The sequence below is a fragment of the Mytilus edulis genome, chromosome 4 (assembly GCF_963676685.1).
Source record: "Mytilus edulis chromosome 4, xbMytEdul2.2, whole genome shotgun sequence".
NCBI classification, from domain to species: Eukaryota; Metazoa; Mollusca; class Bivalvia; order Mytilida; family Mytilidae; genus Mytilus; species Mytilus edulis.
This window is the reverse complement of record NC_092347.1, coordinates 9,411,097-9,436,782: the sequence shown is the minus strand read 5'-3', so window position 1 is coordinate 9,436,782 and position 25,686 is coordinate 9,411,097. Positions and strand designations below refer to the sequence as shown.

General features: G+C 32.9%; 1 protein-coding gene across 1 annotated transcript; it reads left to right on the top strand.

Annotated features, from left to right (window-relative positions):
• Window positions 1-965: 965 nt before the first annotated feature.
• LOC139518894 (cytochrome P450 4A4-like) lies at window positions 966-20,889 on the top strand. Its single transcript, XM_071310569.1, has 11 exons — window positions 966-1,203; window positions 3,123-3,270; window positions 4,258-4,439; window positions 6,125-6,249; window positions 6,634-6,696; window positions 7,735-7,858; window positions 8,776-8,905; window positions 11,991-12,117; window positions 16,092-16,370; window positions 17,919-17,984; window positions 20,546-20,889. Exons 1-11 carry the CDS (start codon window positions 1,021-1,023, stop codon window positions 20,646-20,648), a joined length of 1,530 nt encoding a protein of 509 aa, XP_071166670.1. The 5' UTR covers window positions 966-1,020; the 3' UTR covers window positions 20,649-20,889.
• The last annotated feature ends 4,797 nt before the right edge of the window (window positions 20,890-25,686 follow it).

The window sequence follows — 25,686 nt, the reverse complement described above, 5'->3', positions numbered from 1 at the left end:
TAGATCGCACAAAAACAAATTGGAACTACATTAAAAATGTTCCTTACCCAAGCAAAGAAGCGGAAGTCGGGCGGTTATTGAAAATCCTGAAAATCTTTGATGGATAATTATCGCATTAACTATCATTTCATATTTCCTGATCTTAACGCCAAGATATATTAAATTCCATTTTACATTTCCTTATGTTAACACCAATATCATTTTAATCTCATTTTACATTTCCTTATATTAAAAAACATTATCTGTTTTATTCCAGAATTGTCTTTATTAAACTTTTAAAGTTTTTTGCACCTCTTTTAAAACAAGGAAAGTACACTATCAAACATACAAGATTAAATCTATGTTCTAGAGAGGATATCCACATGGGTTAAATGTGACTTTTGACATTTTAGACATGGTCATTGGAAAGGAATATGCATTCTATATATAATCCCTCCTCCCCAATTATTATGATTGATCGGCTTGATGCATCATCTTCTGTTTGAAAACATTAAAATATTAAATCTTTTATTTCCATAAGTATAAGATCGATCAGCCTTTGATAATATGGAAACTTTAATAAAAGAAAAAAGATTCATACACATGTATCTGTATATTTATTTTATTTTAGAGCGAGTTTCTGTCCCCAATGACAATGCATATAAAGGTTAAAATATATAGGACAACATATAAGGTTAAAATATATAGGACAATTCAATACAATATGCTTTTGTTGAAAACACTTTGTAACATTCATATGTGAAGCAAGAGGTAAAATTGTATACAAAATACAATCACATGTGGCTCCTTGTTGAAAGAGGGAGGAAATCTTTACTAACGTATGCAACAAGTACAAGTACCTGTGCAATCAGGTACTACATCTCTATAAATGATTTACCTAGGTCAACACATTAACTCTTACTATATCTTTTCATTCTACCTTTGTATAATCAGTTGTCCTATATTTAACCTAAATAATCTATTTTTACCACAACCGCGTCGATTAAAGGTGATGGCCTGTCTAACCTAAACTGATTTGAAATGGCGTATTTCAACTTACTCTCGGGATCTGTGGCATCTACTTTTATAATTGGAATATTGGTGTATTTTCTAGTCATATGCATTCGATTCTATGTTAATTTCGAGCGGAAAAAGAAGTTTTTTGATAATCTTCCCGGTTATAATGTGACAGAAAAACACTGGCTTACTGGACATATATCACTGGTAAGTAAAGCTATAATAAACAATACTATTCTTGTACCTCTTATTTTCATACATAAATGTTAGACTCTGCTTTACCCCTTTTTACATCGGAAGAAGAACTTTTTGTTTTACAGCGGATGACTATCGCCTAGATTTCGCTGTATTTCTATCGCCTAGATTTCGATTACATCACATAATATTCGTTTTGGGTTTAAAAACCGACACATGGTGTAAACTAACATTCCTTATCGTTTGTTATAAATTCATTTCTTCGATGAATACTCATTAAATACTGTTTAAAGTAATAAAGAAGATAACTTAATAATATTAAAATGTTTAAATAAAAAATCATTAATAATATTAAAATGTTTAAATAAAAAATCATTAATATTTATGCACACGCAGGCGGAAAATATCCCAAGAACGTTTGCAATCTCAAGGAACGATAACTTTGCATGGATGATTGAACATTTTTTGCGGGAAAGTACGAGTGTCTACTCACTGCATTCTATGATCTACCGTAATATAATATATAACAATAAACCATAGTATACTGATATGTATCACTACACTATAATAGCCATTACGGTGAGGATGAATCCCCTGTCAATAATTTACCATCCAAGCACGAACTTGTCCCAGAAAAAAAGATATCTGTACATAAACCTTTCTATCAGGTAGAGAGATGTGATTTTTTTTTTGAGACAAGTGCTTGTCGGACCATCCACAAGAACTTGCGGTCATCCGATGTTCAGTACTTCAGTACTTTGATTCATTTACCGTTATAAGCCAATAATGGCTGTTAAAAATCCAGGTAACCGCAACTCAAAGGTTGAAAATATTTGATCTGATCCTGAACATGCATGAGATATTTGCCACTGGACGTTAATATACCACCAGTTATTTATTTTACCCGGATAGTGAAGAATAAATAACCGGGATTGCTTAGGAAAAAAAAAATCCTTGTATGAGATAGGCTTGAAAAGTAGCAGGGTTAATCTGGTTTTATGAGTTCTTATCGCTCTAAGTTTTTAATTAAAATCAACGGAAAACCAAAACGTACTTACAAGAAAGTAACATTACATTCAAGCTTGAAATAATTGTAAACGTATATATTATAGCAATGGTAAAAAAAACCAACAAAACCAAATGTACAAGAACTGAAAATAGTGAATAACAAATTAGTCATCGTTTGTTATATATTATTCCCCTTGCTCTCTTTTGTATTATTAACTATTGAAAAGTGTTTCTTACACATGTAATCCTAGAAAAGAGCCCTGTATCATGTTGGTTCCCTATTAATGGATCGATGCTTGATTCTCTAAAAGTACTCTAGTTTGTAGTATCACCTTCTTGTTTGACTGACTGTGTATTTATTCCTCTTTCACAAAGTTTGAACATTTTGCTAAGGCGATTTCTTGGCCCTTATAAAAGCTGATAAAATACATTTTGGAAAATGATCTTCAAAATTAACATGAAATATCTCAAGTTAACACTGGCAATATATGAAAAATGGTGAAATAATTTAAAGATTGGTAATCATTATAAAGATTTGAGAAAAAAGAGATTTGACAGATAAAAGCAGTGTATATATTTTTTTTAAATTGGAAAATGACATGATCTTTGGTTACTTCAAGGCTTAATAGAATTCTGTTTAAAAAAAAACATATATTTAAATTTTTGTTGTCTTTAAATATAAAAATGTTGAACTTTGTGGAGATATTGAAATAATGAAAGATTTTCTTAACAAAAAAAATATCATTGCAGTAAAATAAAAATTCGGATACTTTTTGTTAACGTATCCGAAAAGCTTCCATTTGCAACTTTCGCGCCTTATATATGTCAACAAAAGAATACTTACACATGTATGTTTATCTGTCTATTAATTAGTTTGCTGTTCGGTTGCTGTGAAATAATCCTTGTTAACTGTTCTATTTCAGTATGTTAAGAATAACAGTATTGATTTAGAGGAACTTCAATCTCTCGTCAAACGGTTTCCCAAACTTTTTCGTATATGGTTTGGATTTTTTAGACCGAGTATTCAACTTGTGCACCCAGATACCATTAAAATCATGTTAAAAACATCAGGTATGATATGAAAAATGTTATTTGAATGATCACAGGATGAAAAATTATACATGCTAATACAATGTAAAACTTTTGTTTCTTCTTTGATTTTCAAAATTTTAATGAAAATGAAAAATGATTCTAATGGAATTAAAAGAGTTTGTCCTTCAATACATGTTATATTCTACTCTTACTGTTTAAAATCGTGACGACATCGTGCTTAAAGAAAAAAATGATGGACACTTCAGGAGTTCAGATGGAAAATATTCTGGGTCATCTGTGAAATAGTTATTCAATAATAATAATGGTCTATTGAAATTTAAAATCAATTGTTTAAAAAAAAAATCGGCCTGTTCAAATTAAGGAAGAATCCTTGGTTTACTTTACTTCATTTATAAAAATCCTTAATGGGAATATTAAAGTGAGATTTAGTGGTTCTCTTCTTATACTTATTGCGTATTATTGTGTGTTTTCACCAATGTAAGATGCAAACTCAGTCGTTTTTGTGAAGTCTCGTGTTGTTCAAGAAGTCTCGTGCTGTTCCGCTTTAGATAAATTGCTGAGATAATAAATATAAAGATTTGGTATGAGTGCCAATGAGAAAACTCTCCATCCAAGTTACAAAGTATAAAAAAGTAAATCGTAATAGGTCAAAGTACGGTCGCCCTCATGGAGTTCATTTTCAACTAGACACGTTTTCAATCTGAAAAATCGAGTAGTGCAGGAATAGAAACAGAAACTGAGCCAGCGGAACAACACGAGACATAAAAAAAAACCACGACAGAGCTTGCATCTTACTTTAGTGAAAACACGCAATAATAAGCAATAAAAATAAATGTCTTTAAAAATACTTTCATCTCTATTTCTTACAGTTGGCAGTCTTTACAATCAATTTATTTTTATAAACAGAAAAAAAGTTATCTTTCTTTGCATTGTGTTAACCTACTAACTCGACATAAGTTTTTCATAACTTTAATACGAATAATCACGCCTTTTAACTTTTTTAAGAGCCCAAACCTCTTGGAATTGGTGGTAACTATAGACCTGCCTTACCATGGTTAGGAGAAGGACTGCTACTAGCCGGAGGAGCCAAGTGGGCACGTTCCCGTAGATTATTAACCCCGGCTTTTCACTTCGAGATACTGAAACCATATCAGACAATCTATAACAGCTGCACAGATAAATTATTAGTATGTATGCACAGTATATGTCACGATATCAATATTTCGTCTTTCTACAAGGATACACAAGGTTACAGGATTCTGGTCAAGAACTAAAACGGGTGAGCTATGCACACGTCATCACATTATCGACCTCTACTGGTCCGAGACCACAATTGTCGTCCCTTGATTTTCGTTGTTCGCGAATATAGTCCCTAGTGTTGACAGTGGGTTACTTGCCAATATTTTTCATACCTCTTCCAAATTTATTTCACCATGTTTTATGCCTCAAATTGGAAGTAGGGGGTGAAATTACACTGTAAAAAAATTTGGGTCCAGAATTTCAAAGGAAAGTAGTGATTTGGTCCAGCTGAAAAAGGTTCAAAATTAGCACTTCGGAAGCTGTCAAAAGATTTCAAGACGCCCTTAACATAAAATTGTCCATATTTTGAATTAGAGCCGATGAAGTTTTCTATAATTTTGATATAATTTGTCCCAAAAGTAGTACAACACACTGTAAAAATTTCATTGAGAAAGCACAGGTGGGAATTTTTAATTTTCATTTATGTTCTAGCAATGCACTACGAATTAATTGTGGTCTCGGACCACTAACTATCGAAACGAATGAGACTTACATGTATCACTGAATGTATAAATGATGACTACGGGTGACAGAACACATGAGGTCATTCCAAATTTTATCTGGGATTCGGGATGTTAAGTTTTGATTTTTTTTATATTTTGTGTTTTGAAGACTGTCTTGTCGTGATTTTTCGTTATGCCTCTCTTTTGCCCCTGCTCTTTAGTATTACTGTTTAATGGCATTTTGAAGCAGGCACTACAAAGATATGAGTTTTCCCGAAGTTTCCGAGACATTGAGAACGGGACCTGCGTAGATCAGCTTAAGACATTTTCTGTTGTAATTGTCACAAATAGAAACTGGGTGTATTTGTGACTGGGAAATGTGTTGGCCTGGAACCACACACACACAATAAACAGTACGACAAGTCTGCACGGACTCTTAACTCTGGGACTAGCTCTTGTAACAAAAGACGACTCTGGTTAGCGCGATGTATAGTTTAATAAGTTCAGCATGGAATACAATTGTACAGAGTTGGAACTGCTCAGTGTAATACTAAATCCAATCTGCCACATCAAAATAATAACATAGTTTATATAACAAACCAAAAGCTACTTGAATAGACTTGACACATAATTCTCTACATGAGTGAGAAAATTCAATTAAGAGATTACAGGAAAATTTAGCACATAGATAATAATTAACAATAGAACATACAGACTTATTTATGGAATTAAAGTCTTGGATTGTCACATACGAATAATAGATCATTTCAAGTAAAATGTCGCTAATTGAAAAACAAATTAAAACATGAAATTAGATTAGCTTAATCTTCTAAACTTGACTTAAATCTTGCACAATAAAAATAACAAAATCCCTTAGTGAAATATTGCAATTATAACAAAACAGTGATTTTACAAAATCTTTTACAAAATGTCCGAAAAGTCTCAAATCAATTTTTGTCCATTTTCCCACTGTGACACAATGAATGCATATTTCAACATGTACTTTCTTGTGTAATCAATTTTTTCATGATTTCAACATGTTGTAAATGTGAAAATTGTATTCCATTGGGAATTTGGAATCATTGACACATAATGAATGTTATGATACTAGTATTTTTTTTCAATTTCAGGGGCTTATAGACACATACGCAGAGACTGGGGAAAGTTTTGAGTTATTCCAATTAATTAGTAACTGTACATTAGATATCATACTTCAGTGTGCTTTTTCGTACCAAACAGATTGCCAAAAAGACAGGTACATGTACACTATAAACTGTACATATGAATAAACGGAAATGTCGAACGAATGGCAATGAGACATACATTTTAAGTATGTAGAGTATGTCTCTGAATGTTGAATTATATTTAAAAATATACTAAAAAGATAAGCGCATACATCGCAAAACACTTTAGATAACTTGGGTAAACAAACGTTATAGATATTGACCCAAATTATATCAATGAATAATTATATTGATTGAAATCACTGCATTGTTTCCCACTGAAAGTAACTAACAACTTTGTGTAGATAAATTATATAATATGTTTAAACTTTTAAATTAATTTGTTCTTAGTTTGATGAAACACCTACTTTGCTGTATGTTAACTTGCTTTACTTTTTTATTTTTTTTTATTTCAGAGATCAACACCCATACTGCAGAGCAATATCTAATGTAGCAAATCTGGTAGCGACAAGAAACAGGCAAGTTTGGAAGAAACTTGAAGAAATAAAACATAAAACAGTCGATATGGAGTCCAAGTGTTTTTTTTATGCACATTCAGTTGGGAAATTAACATTACATTCTATTTGCCAAAACCAATTCGAAAACATTTTCATATGGCATTAATATATTACTATACGACATAGCTGTGAATGTTTTACGAAAGCTATTTGTCTAATGATAGACATTTGCTGAACATTTTAGTTTTTGGAATTTCTATCCTTTGGAAAGACATACTTAACTTTTTGTATCAAAAGATAAACGCAAACAGATGTTCTCTACATAAGTATATAGGCTTTGGAAATTATTATTTTTTATCAAATTTGCATGGTTGATCACGGTTTGATCTGAAGAACCACATTTGTTTAACATCTTACATAGAAATAAAAACATCGGTGACTTGCTCATAAAAATTACACAAATAATCTCCATGCATTATCAAGCTAAATGTCATTTTTAAAAACAGGAGTCCAAGAGCTCGTTTTTAAGTTCAATCGGATTGTATGATAAAAATATGGTTAAAATAAAATTGAGAATGGAAATGGGGAATGTGCCAAAGAGACAGCAACCCGACCATAGAAAAAAAAAACAACAGCAGAAGGTCACCAACAGATTTTCAATGTAGCGAGAAATTCCCGCTAACGGAGGTGTCCTTCAGCTGGCCCCTAAACAAATATATACTAGTTCGGTGATAATGAACGCCATACTAATTTCCAAATTGTACACAAGAAACTAAAATTAAAATAATACAAGACTAACAAAGGCCAGATGCATCTTTCCCTATACGTCACAGTTTGACGTCACTAGCTCCTCTGTATTGTATGCCTTTAATAAGTCACATATCAACCAACTGTTGTAGGAAATAGTTAATTATATACAACTTCATATCAAGGAAGCTAATAGTTATTTTAAAACTTGTGAACTGGTCACCCATACATATATTATATATATATTTATTGAATTTCAAGCTGTTTTCCTAATTCATCTTTTTTTCTGAATCATTTAAATTTATTTTACAGAAATGTATTGTATTTTATTGACTTCATATGGAATATGAGTAAACCAGGGAGATCCTTCAATAAAGACTGTGATTATATACATGGGGTTGCTGATGAAGTGATTGAAAGTAGGAAACAAGTTTTGGTAATTGTGAAATATTTAGAGAAAGGGCTTTTTATGTTTTCACATATTGAATATTCAGTTTTTTGAATGTATTTAAAAGCTCTTTTGTTTATTACACAAGTATAGACGTTAAAAAATGGTCCAGCGCCCGAAACATATAAAAATGTCTGAACCACTCATCTTTTTCGAGGTGATGGCTAATTATTGTATTTGCAGACATCAAATTTTAAGTCTTAATAAACATAGCTCATATATAGCCATGCACGTGGAAAATTCCTGAAATTTGCTTAAATTTGGACAGTGTTGTGAGAGTAAGTGCTCCTCAAACTTACATATAATTAAGTCAGAAAACATGAAATTTTGAACAAACAATCATTGATTTTTATATGATTTTTAATTTTAAATGACTGCTTTAATTATTGCAATTTAGATAAAACATAAGAGTTGGAGACTAATTATAGAGGGTGGATATAACCAATAAAACTTAACAGTAAAATTGAAAACAAAAACTTGACTCAATAATTATAGTATTAAAAAATCACTTCGACTTTAAACTTCACGCTATGGTGTTCCCCAACAGGTCATAAGGGCGCAATTTCATACACATTTGTCACCTAAAGCGTTATACAGTAAATGACAGTACTACGTTACACACTTGTGTATGGCTAACGGAGATTGGGGGCTCAAACAGAAATACTAAGTGTAGATAGTGTAGAACACACGTGACCACAGAAACATGGGGGTTTTCGTTTCAGTTAGTCGTCGACGTTACATGCGCGACAAAAAAAAAAAAAAAAAAAAAAAAAAAAAAAATTATAACAGAGCATAGTGTTCATTTTCAATTTTACGGAACAAACCAAAAATATAAACAATAAAACGATGATGATTAAATTTTGAAATCATATTTAATAATATCAGTTTTGCCATGGATTTTTAAGGCAGCAGGAAAACAAGAAAAGAAGAAATATTTAGATTTTTTAGATATATTGTTATCTGCAAAAGATGAGACAGGAATAGGACTTTCCCCGGCGGATATCAGAGCTGAAGTAGATACTTTCATGTTCGAAGGTTCGTATCTTTTCTCTTAAGAGATGACTTTTTAAAATTGACAAATTAAAGTCGAATGAGATACATGTATAACTGAACTTCTATACAAAGAATAACATGCAATCAACAGGAATGGAAAATGGAAATTAATGTAATTTATGTTTACTATGCTTGTATGATTTAAATCTTCAATAATTGTAATTCATGTCTAGCTGTACCTTTTTAATAATAAAAAATAGGAATACATTTACATGTACCGTTGGGAAATTCCAATAATGCATTATGATCTACATTTACATGTATTGTTTTGAAATATGAATAATGAGTGCATTTCATTTATTTTTCCATTGTTTTAACATTAACCTGTTTCGTAAAAAAAATAATAAAAAAATACCATGATTTAATACATAAAAGTAGAACACACAAATCCCACAAATGTAATTTCTGTTTTCCCCCCATCTCAACCCTTTATTTATCAATTATGTATTGTGTCATAGATCTAATTTATTCGTTCAGTGTATGTTAACTTGTTTTTATGCCCCATTTATGGGGATTATGTTTTCTGGTCTGTGCCTCCGTTCGTTCGTCCGTCCGTTCGTTCGTCCGTACGTCCGTATGTCCCGCTTCAGGTTAAAGTTTTTGGTAGAGGTAGTTTTTGATGACATTGAAGTCCAATCAACATGAAACTTAGTTCCCTATGATATTATCTTTCTAATTGTAATGCCAAATTAGAGATTTTTATCCCAATTTTACGGTCCATTGAACATAGAAAATGATAGTGCGGGTGGGGAATTCGAGTACTTGGGACACATTCTAGTTGTTATTATATATCAAGTTAAGACATATCAACTAAAATTTTATAGTGTAGTTTCTATTTTGTGATGTTTAACTATTATTTCAGGTTAGGGTGAAGGTTGGCGCCTGTTAAAATGTTTAAGCGATACATTTGTTTACACCTGTTCTAAGTCAGAAACATGTTTTTCGTTTATGTGTTTCGTACGTGTTTCTCGTTTTCCAGTTTGAATGGGTTCACAGATACTATTATGGAATATGTGAAGTTTTTCTCTTCAATTTATAGATATTAGAAGATGTGGTATGAGTGTCAATGAGACAACTTTCTATCGATGTCACAATTTTTAAAGTAAACCATTATAGGTCAAAGTACCACCTTCAACGTGGGGCCTTGGCTCACACCGAATATCAAGATATGAAGGGACCAGCAAAAAATCAAAACTTTTTTTGTTTTGAAAAAAAATCTTTATTAGCGAGAAAAGCACCTCGCCATAAGTTAAGCAACACCTAAATGTTTTTGCTTCTATTTTATGTTTTAAAATTAAATTTGATACTGCTTTGTTTCCATATTTTTCGTTAATCTGTTGTTAATCGACAGGCAAGAATTCAGGTATAAATTCTATTCCTAGGTTCCTTAAAAACAGGTTTAATAAAGCTACATACAAGTTTTTCCCTTGCAAGTTTTGTGCAATGAAATGTAACTAATCCGCAGACTAAATTGTGCCAATTAACGTGCCCTTAGGCCAGTCAAAAGACCATTACTGACTCGTAGGCATCGTCAAGCTCGACATCAGTGGTCACTTTGTCACAACTATATGACTTTTACACAGTTGCGTCATATCCATTGTTTTGACGAGAGAAGATTCCTCCAACATCATATTGATGAGCCCATGCGCGTATGGCGTCATCGGAATACAGCATTCAGGAAACAGTACATTCTTGGAACTACAGCGTTTGGTGGTAGGGACAGCTAAGGGATGCTTTTGACAGCTAAGGGATGCTTTTTATTCCACTGCAAAAAGGACCTTTATGTACTGGATGGGACTATGAAGGGTAAAATATATCGTGATAACATCACCCGGGATATCTTTAAGCCACATTTTGACTATTATTATCTTGCAACTAGACCAATATTCATTGACGATAATGCTAGGCCACACAGAGCAAGCATTGTTACAGATTATTTACGTCAGAAGGTTACAGACAGTATTCCTTGGCCACCCATGACACCGGATATGAATCCCATTGAGCATGTCTGGGATGATATTGGTTGACAATCAACAACATGGTTCCAGCTAGTAAGAATTAACAGGAATTGCGAGCAGTTTTGATTGAAAAATGGCAAGGAATTCCTGTTAGAACATCACGACGCTTTATAGTTCAAAGCATAGGACGACGTGTGGATGAACGTTTGTTAACTTTTCAATAAACATTCTTTATGTTATCATATAAAAACACAAATTCAGTTCATTGTATCGATATTTCAATTAGTTATGAATTCAGTAAAAAACGATTCTGTAAAATTATCAGATGTTGCTTAACTTTTGGCGAGGTGTATATATAAACACATCTTTTTCCATAAAGTTTTGAGACAAATTTAGTTTTTCACATGTGAGAAGCATATGTACAAATGTACGTTTCAACTTAATCTTGTCTTAAACAGGATTTCAAACATCCAATCTAATTAAAATACAATCTGTGAGTTCGTTTTCTTAGATCTCATTGATGAGCCAAGATCAATTTGATTTGTTTTATCAATTTATCAAAATTCTTGAAACAAAAAAAGAAAATTATGCAAGAAAAGCGGGATATTCAAACTCACAAGTTTAAGACAAACAGACATCGACATGGTAAACAAAAACAAAAAATGACGAACAGACGAATATCACTCTACAAAACTCACCATAGAAAGGTCTGAGCAACACCAACCCCATACTCATAAAAATGGGGATCTCAGCTTCTGCGGAACAGTTAACAAATCCTGATCCACATGTGGCATCGGTGGTGTTGTTCATGTTACCACAAATGTTCATGTTAGCACAAATTGTCTGATTGTTTGAATTTTAAGATGGGACCGTTGCTTATATATAGCTACAGTGACATACCGAGTGGTATACGTCAAATGCTGTATGTAGAAGTGTGGTAGTTACATGTAAATACGCAGTTGTCTTCTGATATGAAAATAAGGATATGTTCTTTTGATTGCTTATGTGACAACTACTCAAATGAGTTCAAATGGAGGGGATGTAAGCAACAAAAGGCTACCTTTAATAGACACGATTTTATTAACATTTTTCTAATTTAAATCCACTAGGACATGATACAACAACAAGTGGAATATCATGGATTTTATATGAATTGGCCAAAAATCAGTCATATCAAAAGTTATGTCAACAAGAGGTAGATAAAGTGCTGAGGGATAGTAATGACTTTGTTACTTGGTAAGTACTTTATGAACTAGAAAGTCACTTTACAGTAATTTAAAATTTAATAGACATTTTCATACATTTCATTTATTTAAATAAACTGAAATAGCCATGACAGGCGTTAACACAAGAAAATGTGGATCTCTTCCTTGAAATAATATTATCGGATGACAAAAAGGCTCGTCTTCAGAGTCCATTTCGGTGATGTGCCTATATAACATTCCTTATATAATTCCTATGCAATCAGAACGCGGAAAAAAGAACCCCAAGTCATGAAACATTCTGCTTTCGTATCACAAAAGCACATAATTTGGAATATGCAAAAACGATATCAAGTTAAAAATTTTATGTACCGATTAGTTATTTAAAAGAAACATAGTTAAAAAAATATCAAAAAGCAAAGAATAAAAAAAATGCCAAACAAGGTGACTCATATAACTAAAGATCTAGTATCCTTTTCAATTGGAGATATACAATTTAAATTCCGCAAGTCTAACATATTTTGTGTCAACTGAAATATCTTAACTATTTGTAATAAAGTTTGACCCATTCCTCTAAAATACAAAACGGATTTAATTTGATGCTTGAAAGCACATTTTGAACATGTATTTCTCGTCAGTGGTGTAATATCTCAGCCGAAGCCACACGACATATCACGAAGGCTACACGATGGATTACGATGATGGCGCGATGGCCATACGATGTCTAAAAGACAGCTTACGATGCACTTAAATTATATGCCGAAGGCATCACGCGTTTTAAATTGTTTGATCAATATTAAATATAACTTAGTTTATTATCCCCTCGCTTACTACATGTAAGTTGCATGTAGATAAAATTGTAATGGACACTTTAGAACCAAAATGCTCAAAACTTGGTATGGTGTTACTCGTTAAGAATAGCTAAAGGGCTATTGACTTTAAAGTTCAAAGGTCAAGGTCACAGTGGCAGTTGTAATACAAGGCAATATCAACCTTGTGGACACTCTTAAACCAATATGCTTCCAAAGATTTTAATTACATTTGGTAAATTGTTCCTCCTGAGACTGTAATAGCTGCTTTTCTTGTTCTTCCATTTGAATTAATAGAAACAACGCTGTCCCCTTTCTTGTTCTCATAGAATCATATGATATGAGCTCCATGTTTTTTGAACGTCTTTCCTAACTGTCGTACTAGACTGACCAGTGCATATCGCGCATGGCACTTTAAATGTATTTTAGGGGGAAAAATTAACGTACATTTAGCTGGATGTATTGCCGTCGTAGTTCCATCTTGTCGCCTTCGTACTTTTATTCGATGGCAACACGACGGGATTTCGAGGTCTTCACAAAGTCGTGTTGCCATCGTAAGACCTTCGGGTAGCTTCGTGATTCATTCGTGTAGACATCGTAATGTCAAAACTGCCCGATGGAAACGATGGAAATACGAAAGCAATACGATGTTCAAAGATGCATTCCCGGTGACATTACGATGGCGAGGATGGTGATACGAACTCAATACGAACCCTCAACATCGGACGCACCTTCGGGGATTTTTTAACATGTTAAAAAATTTAGAACCCTTCTGCCCGCGTCACACTGTGCCGATTTTTACGCCGATGGCAACACGATAATGGAAATTTTCAAAATCGGGACTGATCGTATCCAGATCGGGCTATTCGTAGTGCCATCTTTAACCATCGTAGAACCATCGGTCACTTTTTCTAGCCTTCGGGGACAACTTCGGGAAGGGTTCTAAATTTTTTAACATGTTAAAAAATCCCCGAAGGTGCGTCCGATGTTGAGAGTTCGTATTGAGTTCGTATCACCATCCTCGCCATCGTAATGTCACCGGGAATGCATCTTTGCACATCGTATTGCATTCGTGTTTCCATCGTTTCCATCGGGCAGTTTTGACATAACGATGTCTACACGAATGAATCACGAAGATACCCGAAGGTCTTACGATGGCAACACGACTTCGTGAAGACCTCGTAATCCCGTCGTGTTGCCATCAAATAAAAGTACGAAGGCGACAAGATGGAACTACGACGGCAATAAATCCAGCTAAATGTAGGTTAATTTTCGCGCTAAAATACATTTAAAGTGCCATGCGCGATATGTACTGGTCAGTCTAATACGACAGTTAAGAAAGATGTTCACAAAACATGGAGATCATATCATATGATTCTATGAGAACAAGAAAGGCGACAGCGTTGTTTCTATTAATTCAAATGGAACAAGAAGAGCAGCTATTACAGGCTCAGGATTTACTTTTACAAGTAAAATATTATTTTTGTCAATTTTTCATATCAAGTAACATAATGAAAATCATAAACGCGCCTCGTACACCAACACTGCAGGTACACGTATAAAGGGAAACCAACTTTTTCTTCATTATTCTGATTTTTTATGTATCGTCTGAGTTGTTGTCACACGAATGTTTACTCCATAACCATTTTGTTTTCTATATGTCATATTTTGCCGCATTTGTTGCTTTCCGCACATCCTTCCCTTTGTCTATATTATTATGATATTCTCCTGGAAAGAGCTCTTTTTGAATAAAAGGGATCAACGAACCCATTACCTTACCTTTAAGATAGATGAGTAAACATGTGCATAATTATGGGTGATTATTCAGACTAGTGCACACATTGTACAGTTCAAACAAGGCAATGCGTGGCATCCCCTCGTATGTAACATATTGGGGCTCAAATATGAACACTATATTTGTATATGAAACATGCAGAAAATGGTAAATTGAATATGCATATTTGATACATAAACTATTTTTTCCAAAACATTCAGTTACTGGAAATACCTTTAATATTTGTATTATGCTATTTCAAGGAGGAAAAACAAGTCCATCTGCATGACCTTGACCTTTGGCCTTGAACGTAAAAAATGTCAGATCATTACAAGGAGAAACAATATACCAAATGTGGTTAAAATCTTTTGAAGCATATTGGTTTTAGAGTGTCCACAAGGGTGATATCGCCTTGTATTATAAAAACCACTGTGACCTTGACCTTTGAACTTTAAAGTCAATAGCGCTTAAGATATTCTTAACAAGTAACACCATACCAAGTTTTGAGCATTTTGGTTCTAGAGTGTCCATAACAATTTTATCTATACGCAACTTACATGTAGTAGACGAGGGGATAATAAACTAAGTTTTATAAGAATTAGACATTATGCATGGCAGACTTGTACAGAAACGATATGTTGTCGAAATTCTGTTCGTATCTTTTAGACATCGTATGGCCATCGCACCATCATCGTAATCCATCGTGTAGCCTTCGTAATCCATCGTGTAGCCTTCGTGATCCATCGTGTAGGCTTCGGCTGATATATGAAGCTAAAATACCCGTCTTCGGTTAACCTTTGTACGTCCATCTTTTGCTATCGTATATAATTTCGGCACCATCGTATAGACTTCGTTATTCATCGTACTTGCTTCGGTCACTTTTTGGTATTTTAACGAGATCGGGACCAACTTCGTACGAACTTACAATTTTCGCATTCGGGTGTCCATCGCATATAATAATCGGGACAGTGTGACGCGGGCATTCATGAAGTTGTCCCCGAAGGCTAGAAAAAGTGGCCGATGGATAAAGATGGTTAAAGATGGCACTACGAATAGCCCGATCTGGATACGATCAGTCCCGATTTTGAACATTTCCATAATCATTTTGCCATCGGTGTAAAAATCGGGACAGTGTGACGCGGGCATTAGGGAATACGGTACCAATTTTCCTGCACCAGATGTGCATTTCGACAATACATGTCTTTTCAGTGATGCTCGTGGCCAAAATATTTGAAACCTGCTACAATTTGATAATTTAACACAGGAATAATTTTAAATGATGCTTAACCAATAAATAGAATATTTCATTTGTTTTTAATTTCGGGAAAAAACCTTCACTAATCTAATATTTTAACTCGGGGAATAATTTTAAGCGATGCTTAACCAGTTAAAGAAATACTAGTATATCATATATGTTTTATTTAGGGAAAACCTAAGCCAATTTGATATTTTAACACAGTGTATAAAGGAAGGGATGAGAATACACCCACCAGTGCCTATCGTATCACGACAATCAACAAAGGAAGTGACTATAGAGGGCGTGACATTTCCTCCAGATACTTCATTTTCTGTCAATATATACGGTTTACACCATAATCCAGTCGTATGGAAGGACCACACGACCTATGATCCAAGTCGTTTTTCAAAGGACAGAGACTCAGTGCTGGACTCGTATTCCTTTATACCATTTTCAGCTGGACCAAGGTAGTGACGTTTTCTTGCTGTCTCAACATTTGTAACATAATTCATTTTGTACATTGGGAGTTGATTTAAAAAGTAAAAAAAAACAACAATACCGAACTCCACGTACAATTAAAAACGGAAAATCTGTAATCAAAAGGCAAAATCAAAAACTCAAACCCATGAAACGAACGTATAACAACTGTCATATTCCTCTCTTGGTACAATCATTTTTTTTGCGTAGAACATAATGTATTAAACCTGGTTTTATAGCTAACTAAACCTCTTACTGTATGACAGTCTCATAAAAGTCCTTTATATTGACAACGATGTGTGAACAAAACAGACATAATAGATAACAATACCAACAAAAAAAAAGGTACAGCAGTCAACATTGGTTTATAAACTAAATTTCCATTAAAACAAACAATGATGTAACAAAGAAACACAAAAAGGCATGTATACAAAGCACATTAGCAAACATGAAAGATAAGGATACAAAAATTCAGCTTAACACAATAACATATTGACAGGATATTTAAGTACAGAGCCACGTCATATGAAACAAAAAAAAACAACAAGGCATTTAGACAAAGCACTTTAGCAATCAATGAAAGACAAGAATATATTTTTTTACCATAAAATAGAACAATAACACAATTACGGGATGTATAAGTACAGAGCCATGTCAAATGAATGGATATCAAAGTGATTGTATAGTTATTTAGTTCTTCAACAACATATAAGTATAAAGAAAGACAGTCTGATAAGCGGTTCGTTTTTATTTTGACACAAGTTTTAGTTTTTGGCGTACCTGCGGTATGGGTCCTTTGGAATACATGAAAAAATATATTCAGTTTAGATCATTATAACCAAAGCAACTCGATCTTTCTGAATATATTACAGTGTTTTTTTCATTAAGAAAGCCACTTGAGGTTATGAGAGTTTCCTTAATAATAAGACTCTAATGGTAAAAAGCTCTGTTCATCTATTTTAACTATTTTTATAAAGTTCGCTGTTAAATGCATAAATCTATTTTTATTCACCAAACAATGCAATTTTTATTTCATTTTGTAAATATTTTCGTTTTTGGAATATTTTCGTATTTGTTGTTGTATTGATTTGATACTTAAATTCGATAAAAGGCGGACAAGCGCAGCTGTTTGTAGGTTTTTGTGTGTAATTTCCTATTTCAGAACAAGCTTTTTTTTTGCATTTCAGTGACAACGTATTCAATACATTTTGTACTTGCTTAAACACTTTATTGTTGTTGTCGGGATAATTTTGTAGTAGTCTTTTGTATTGAAATTGACTAAATAAAACTGTTCTTGAAGATCATCACAATTATAGTTTCATTTTTTCTCCGATAAGGAAGACTCACTCACAGAACTGTATTAACAATAAGGTTTGACAAATTGTCTGAAGATTTTACAGAGGTCGTTACACTTTAAAAGATGTTAGTAATTACTTGTAAATTTATATTCATTATGTTTCAATTATTTTCATCCCTTCGGAAAAAAATCTATAGATTTTCGTATTATTTAATCGTAGAATTAACTATTGGTATTTTAGAAACTGCATTGGACAAAATTTTGCTATGAATGAAGAAAAAACTGTGATTGCTAGAATTCTTGAAAGGTACGTATAGTATCTTTTTAAAAGACCAATGACCATCTTGTGTATTTATTAAAAGATCTTTTGGGCTGTGCAAATAAAACTTTTTAAAACAGTCAACCAATCGATGTGTAAGAACTCAAAATACGACATACTTATATAACGTAGTCATCATGTGAGTATGTGTGTTCCTCTGGAAATGCAATCAAAGACAACAAAATGAATTGATCTTCATTCTACATAATGCACATAAGTGATTCGTTAGAGGTCACCTCTCCTCATTCCATAGTTGTAAATACTTGTATATGATTTAAGTGCTCACAATACGTGTTTCTGTAATTAAAGTCATCAAGTATACTTGTGATCAAAAGTCTGAGCAGTCAAACTTGGTGTTTCTAATTGGATATCATACAACATCTTTATTTTTTTATTTACTGCAGGGTTTGTTACTCGTGCTGTGTGCATGCAGTACAATGTGTCTCTAGTGCCTGTAGTATATGCCCTTATATTTTTACAGTTGAGGTTTTCTGCTTATGAGTTGTCTCTTGGCAATCATACTACATGTTCTTTTTTTGTAATTATAAAAACTTCTGAGAACATAAACATTAAATTGGTCTGACCATGAACAACCGAGTTAACCTTGTCTTCTAGCGTTATAACCATAGCTTTTAATGATTAACATGTTTTATTAATTACAGTAAGAATCCTATCTTTTCTTTCATCGTTTTTGAATATCACCAAATGGGATTCTGATGGGCAGCATGGAATATATTTTAGTCATGGGCCATATAACGGTTGATACTGAACAGAAAGTTCATTCCCCTTGGATTTTGTATGCTTACATTGCTCAATATTTACTTTTCTGAATTGTGATTTTTATGGACTATTGTTTGTATTTTCATCACGATGTTGTGTTTCCTTCTTTAGCTTCTATTTCATTGAACATCATTTCAAGAGATGCATAAAACCATGTAATACATTATATGCTCATTTCGAAAATTTATTCTCAAGTGGAACTTGAAACAAAACTTAAGCGATTAAAACGCATCACAGGTAAAAAGCATTTACCCAAAAGTAACACAAAAACATAAGCATTTTTAAACAAGCTTACTAGAAGAAATTGTTTATTCAAAGTTTTACCGTAGATATCAAATGTTTGTGCTCGTCACCAAAAAACCCAATTGATGATGCCCGAGTAAAAAAAGAAAACTAACCAAAGTACGAAGTTGAAGTATATCGATTGAACAGTAGTCAAATTGAAAGATTCCGAAATTTCTCATCATTCTATAAAATGGAGACACCGCAACCGGAAATTATATTGCCACTGGAAACAGAATGTCATGTGTGGTAGGATCTTATTAATCGTAAATGTCTCTTCTTACATAAGTGTCCTTAGAAACAACGGTATATTGCTGGGTCTTCAAAGTGCTCCACGAAACCTCTTTCTAAATTATTAACATCTATTTTATCAGCAATCAAAGACGGGCTTCAAAGTTATTATGAAACTTCCTATTCTAGAGGAGGCGTGAATCAGATGTAAATACTTAAAAATTCCAAAGATCTTGTAGAGTACATACAATCTAACTCTCTTTTTCGTGTAATAGTAATAAAACATTTGACATTTTTACACTTTACACAAGTATTCCACATTCCAAACTAAAATACATATTGAAAGAGTTAGCATTGCTTTGTTTCATAAAAAAAGAATGGCCAACGTAGATACAAGTATCTTATCTTAGGGAGGGATAAATCCTACTTTGTAAAGGATCACTCTGATTCAAACAAAAGATTCTCTGAAACTGACATTATCAAGATGCTTTAATTCTTGATTGACAACATATTTGTTACGTTCGGAGGACGTGTTTTTCAACAGACTGTCGGCATTCCAAATTGTGCTCTTCTTCTTGCCAACATGTGTTGTTATTACTATGAGGCTGGCAGGAATTTCTTAGGAAGAAGGACAAGAAGTTGGCAATATCCTTTAACTCTACTTTCCCCTATATAGATGATGTTCTTTCACTAAATAATTCAAAATTTGGTGACTATGTTGAACGCATCCATCCAATCGAACTACAGATAACGGATACTAGATACAGTTAAGTCGGCCTCATATCTTGACTTACATCTAGAAATTGACAATGCGGATCGGTTGAAACAACAAAAGAGATGATTTTAGCTTCCAATTGTGAGGACTTTCCATTTCTAAGTAGCAACATTCTAGCAGCACCTGCATACGGAGTATATATCTCCCAATTGATATGATATTCCCGTGCTTGCATTTTCTATCATGATTTTCTTGATAGAGGTTATTATGATATTGTAATTATTGTATTTATTTATGTTGGCCTGATTTGAGTTGTGTGACCTGATAGTTGTTTACAGAATAATCTTAGAACTGTGCAGTTTAGAAATCACTGAAACAATCACAGAATGATTGGAATTTTCCTTTTGACTTGCATAATGATTCCATAATGATCCTAATTAAAGATGTGTTATTCCAACTTCTACATTATTCCAGGAACTTCCGTTATAGTTCTCTAGAACTTTCATAGATCCTACCATGATATTCCTTTGTTCTCTCTCAGGTATACACTGAAGCTCGACCCAAACCACACCGCGGAGGAACAAACGGCCTTGGTGATGAGAGCTCAAAATGGTATTCATTGCAAAGCTAGTAGGCGGAAATAACAGATATGTGCGTCGACCTTTTATAGCCAATATACCAATTATGGTTGTTTAAAAGAACAAAAAAAGTGAACGATATTTTGAAATATAAATAACAAAAAATTACCAAGATGCATTATGACTGAATATTGTGTATAAACAGTATTGTAAAGTATTCTTTTGTGATATCACAATTATATCAAGATATCCAAAAACACTAACAATCATTCAATCATGTATATTCGCATAAAAATGTCTTTGTGTTGTATTTTTTTTATTTATTTGATTTCAAAAAAAAACCCAACAATCACACTATGTTCACTGATTCAATTATGATGCTGGTGAACTTTCAGTTTCCAAGTGTGTCGCTAGCCCAGAAGTCAGTGTTTCTGTCCTTAAAATCGAGCCGAAAAATTCCAAATGGACATTCAAACTCATAATTCGAAAAAAGAGCGGAATTTTCCTTGGCAAAAAACGACAAAACGAGAAGATACATAAAAAACGAACTCGGCAAAACGAAGTCCAGCACAAATCCTGAGTGATATCATGCGGCATAGAAGGCTAAGCAGATCCGGTCCTTTGGACATATACTAAAGAATCATTGGAAAGGATCATTTAACAGCAATTAATGTTTAATGTCTTTGACACAAAGAATAATTCTTTTCCCTAATTTAGGAACCTCGTTTTTAGTTTGTAACCCAAATTTGTTTTCTCTCAATCGATTTATGAGATTTGAAAACTGGTAAACTATTACTGCCTTTATTTGTTTATGAAATTAAATCCTTAACTGTAAATTTAGTTTTTGAATGTAGGCCTACATTAGAAAAATTACCGTGTAAAAAACACCTTCAATGTGAAATCAAATTTTGATCAAATAATTTTTATATGTTTGATTTTCAAATCCCGGGTTTAGGCATTCTGATAAAACTAAAGTCAGAAAAATAGTCGGACGCTTCAAATTTGTAGTGTGTTGATTACATATTTAAACAAAACATTGCGTCAACAAATGTTTAAATATCTAAACTACGTATATGCAATTAAAACAGACATAACCTTGTCCAACAGTGGAAACGACAGAAGGACAGACAACAATATTTGTTTTTTCATAGAACGACAGGATGAACTCAGGTGTAAGGAAGTACAATACAATAATATTGTCTTTCTGAAAATTGTTCAGAATATTTATGTAATTAAAAAAGTAGCATTTGTAACTGAAATTACCTGACAGAGCTTTATATATCACTCGTGACGAGTTGTCATAATTGCTTCATGCAAATATAATTATTAATAGTATTACTGATTACGCTTATGTTTAACTAGTCGTGTATAATTAAAATTATCAGGATCTAGAGTAATTTCTTGCAATTTGATTGGCTGATATTGTCCTGATAAATTTCAGTACATTTTTTTAATACGTCAATGGGAATTATCTCCCTTATTTATTACGTCAATTGGGATTATCTCCCTTTTTAACCATTGTGGTGACGTCAGCCTATTTATTTACCGTGGATTCTTTTTCTAGAATCAACGCTTCCTAAATCCGTCGCTGAAATGGACTCATTGTTTCCTTTGTGTGCCTAATATCATTAAGTTTGAATTGACTAATTTCCTGATTTCTGTTCACTAATGGAATTCTTTTTAATAGTTATCAAAGGTACCAGAACTATAATTTATTACGTCAGACGCGCGTTTCGTTTTTGTGTAAAAAAAGCGATTTGGGTCGTTTATTATCGGATAATGGTTGGCTATGCCATATGTTCGAAACAAAACAAAAATGGATTGAATAATATTGGTCCATTTTTGTTTTATAAATTAATATTATATGATTTTATCTGTTTTACTACATAATTTTACAAATTTTAATTTGCAAATTCCTATGCTAGAAAATCTTGATATGTCTTGAATTAGGCTTATTGCTAGAAATTTCGGAAACATACTTATTATATGCACTATATATAATGTTTTTTGTCGGGTTGTTGTCCCTTTGCCACATTCTCCATTTCCATTAAGATCAATTCAAATAGAAATAAGTTCGAATATATCTTATTTTGTAAAAACAGATAACATTCGGATGCCTGAGGATATGAAGATCTTTAAGGGCAGACGTATTTAGTTATAATATTTGTATTTTTTTACCCATTTAATTGTGATATCTAATTTATTGTAATGGATCATTTGACACAATATCATGGTTAATTAAACTCACTTACAACACTTATTAAGGATAGGCGTTAATTTTCAAAATACAATATCACAATAGTTTAATAACATTAACGGTACCAATTTTTCTGCACCAGATGCGCATTTCGACAATACATGTCTCTTCAGTGATGCTCGTGGCCAAAATATGTAAAATCCAACGCTTATATAAAAGATGAAGAGCTATAATCTAAAAGTTCCAAAAAGTATAGCCAAATCCGAGAAAGGAATCAGGGCTTTGCATGAGGGAGTTGCATTGCGGGCTCATGGTTTTTTTTTCTCAAGAATCAACGCTTATCCATTGTATCTATATCACATACCATTTTCTTTGCCTCCCCGATATGAATTTTATTGACTCGATAAATTCTCGTATAAGGACAATTGCAAACTGTGTAACTAATAACATAACCCTAATTGTTACTTCACCTTAGTATCAATATACTATCTTCACCTTCATATGGGATACATATTTCAAATCTTATTTGGTATTCAAGAAATCAAAATTTAAACGTCACCAGTCTGAGAAGAAAGTTGACGAACCAAGAGTGTGTCAAAGAACGTCTCGTCCTTTTTCTTAAATAGTTCATCAGGTAAATTTCATTTTGCATTCTTGTCTTTTATATTCGATACTGTACTTTGTCTTTATGCCTTTTGTGTTTCTATTTTACAAATAACGTGACTCTGCACATATATATCCTGTCTTTGTGCTATTATTATTTTTTGTATTCTTGTTTTTCTTTTTTGTCAATATGCTTTTTTGCATTTCTGCGTTACATATATTTTTGACCGCTTTACCACTATTTTGGACATTTGTTTTTGTTTATGTCTGTTTGTTTTGTTCTCACATCGTCAGTATAATGGACTTTTATACAATTGTCATGAAAGAGACAGGTTTATCTCGCTATAAACCTAGTTTAATCAATCATTTTCTACATAAGAAAATGCATGTATCAAGTACCAGGAATATGACAATTTTTATCCATTTGTTTGATTTGTTTGAGCTTTTGATTTTGCCATTTGATAACGGACTTTTTTTCATTGTACGATATATTAAGCCCGATTTAACCGACCCTCATTGTCAATTCCTAGATGTAAGTGAAGATACAATGTATGAGGCTGACTTAACTGTATCTATAGTATCCTTTATCTCTAGTTCGATGGGATAGATGCGTTCCACATAGTCACCAAATTTTGAATTATTTAGGGAAAGAACATCATCTATATAGCGGAAAGTAGAGTTAAAGGATATTGCTAAGAAGTTCCTGCATGAAGTCAGCCTCATAATAATAAAGTAACAAGTCGGCAAGTAGAGTGGCACAGTTTGTTCCCATTGGAATGCCGACAGTCTGTTAAAAAACACATCCTCCGAACGTAACAAATATGTTGTCAATCAAGAAATCAAGCATCTTGAGAGAGAATTTTTTGTTTGAATCAGAGTGATCCTTTACAAAGTAGGATTTATCCCTCCCTAAGACAAGATACTTGTATCTAAGTTGGCCATTCTTTTTTTATGAAGCAAAGCAATAACAACTGTTTCAATTTGTCTTTTAGTTTGGAATGTGGAATCCTTGTGTAAAGGATAGAAAAGTCAAATAATGACGCGAGAGTAACGACGTCGTATTTTACCTATTTTATCTAGTATAGAGTTGACGTCAGTGCAAGACGGGGTCTTAGCATTTGAACATATCTATGAGGTAAACGTTGTGGTTTGGTTACCTCTTTTTAATATAACGATAGTTGATTTACCACCGCCTTTAATTGTCTTAAAACTTTTGTCTTTTTCGATATAATAAAACACTTACTGACTGGATATTCGTGGAATAGTAAGTTTGTTGTCTCCCGGATACAACTATTGTCATCGGCTACGCCTTAGAACAATAGTTGCTCATCGGGACAATAAAGTTACTATTACACCCATACTTAAATATATATATAATGTGGCTGAATAAATAGTCAACGATTAATCTTACAGGGTGATGGATCATGTAATATGATACAGCACGTGCACTACAAAATATAATACATAACAAGTCAAAAAATTAAATAACTATAAAATGAACAAATATTAGATATTTCGGATAACAGATATCCTTCTTTGGCAATAGCACGATGTAAAATGAATCATGTCAATCTATTCAAATTAAAACACTATCAAAATCTTGAAATTTATACAATTTATACAATTTAATCGATTATCATAGACGCTGGTATAATTTTGAAATTCCCAAACATGGCGCAAGGACTACAAAGATATGCCAAAATAAAACTATTTATTTGCGATGTGAACTGGCACAGTTAAGATGTTAAAACAACTGCATGGATAGCAATCCCCAAATAAAAATTCCAAAAATGCCCTTACCGATCCAAGTTGGTTTAATGTTTCAAATTTGACAACGGTAGGGCAATTGCAACAGAAACTACATATTTAAGCCTCCCTAACGAAAAGTTGTTTAATAATGATTAGAAAAATAAGTAAAATTTTATTTAATATGGTAAAATAATTGAACGTGGCTACTGGAAACAAGTGATAGTAGGAAAAAAGTGATTCATTCTATTTTATTCATTTATGCCCTCTGGGGAAACTGTCCTTAATTTTCTTATCCAAAATCTTTCCCGACCGACTCTTTTGATCTTTGACCAACCCTCGTTGTTGTCTATGGTTGTGATGGTAAGATGTAGAGATCAGCGTGGGCGTGCCCAGGTGATCTCAAATGACGACTTAAATTAAACTAGACAGCAATTTCTTTAACAGCCTTTCAGGATTTGATTTGATTTTTTGCAATGTCATTTTACATGATTGTTTTTTAATTGAGCGCACAATTTAAAGCCATTTTTACCCCATTAATAGTAAAATCACAAAAAA

Excerpts from the sequence above, each read along its gene's own strand:
- LOC139518894 (XM_071310569.1), top strand. The coding sequence starts at position 1,021 with ATGGCGTATTTCAACTTACTCTCGGGATCTGTGGCATCTACTTTTATA. Across the intron at positions 4,440-6,124 it reads GCTGCACAGATAAATTATTA|GGGCTTATAGACACATACGC; the intron begins GTATGTATGCAC and ends TTTCAATTTCAG. Across the intron at positions 6,697-7,734 it reads CTGGTAGCGACAAGAAACAG|AAATGTATTGTATTTTATTG; the intron begins GCAAGTTTGGAA and ends TTTATTTTACAG.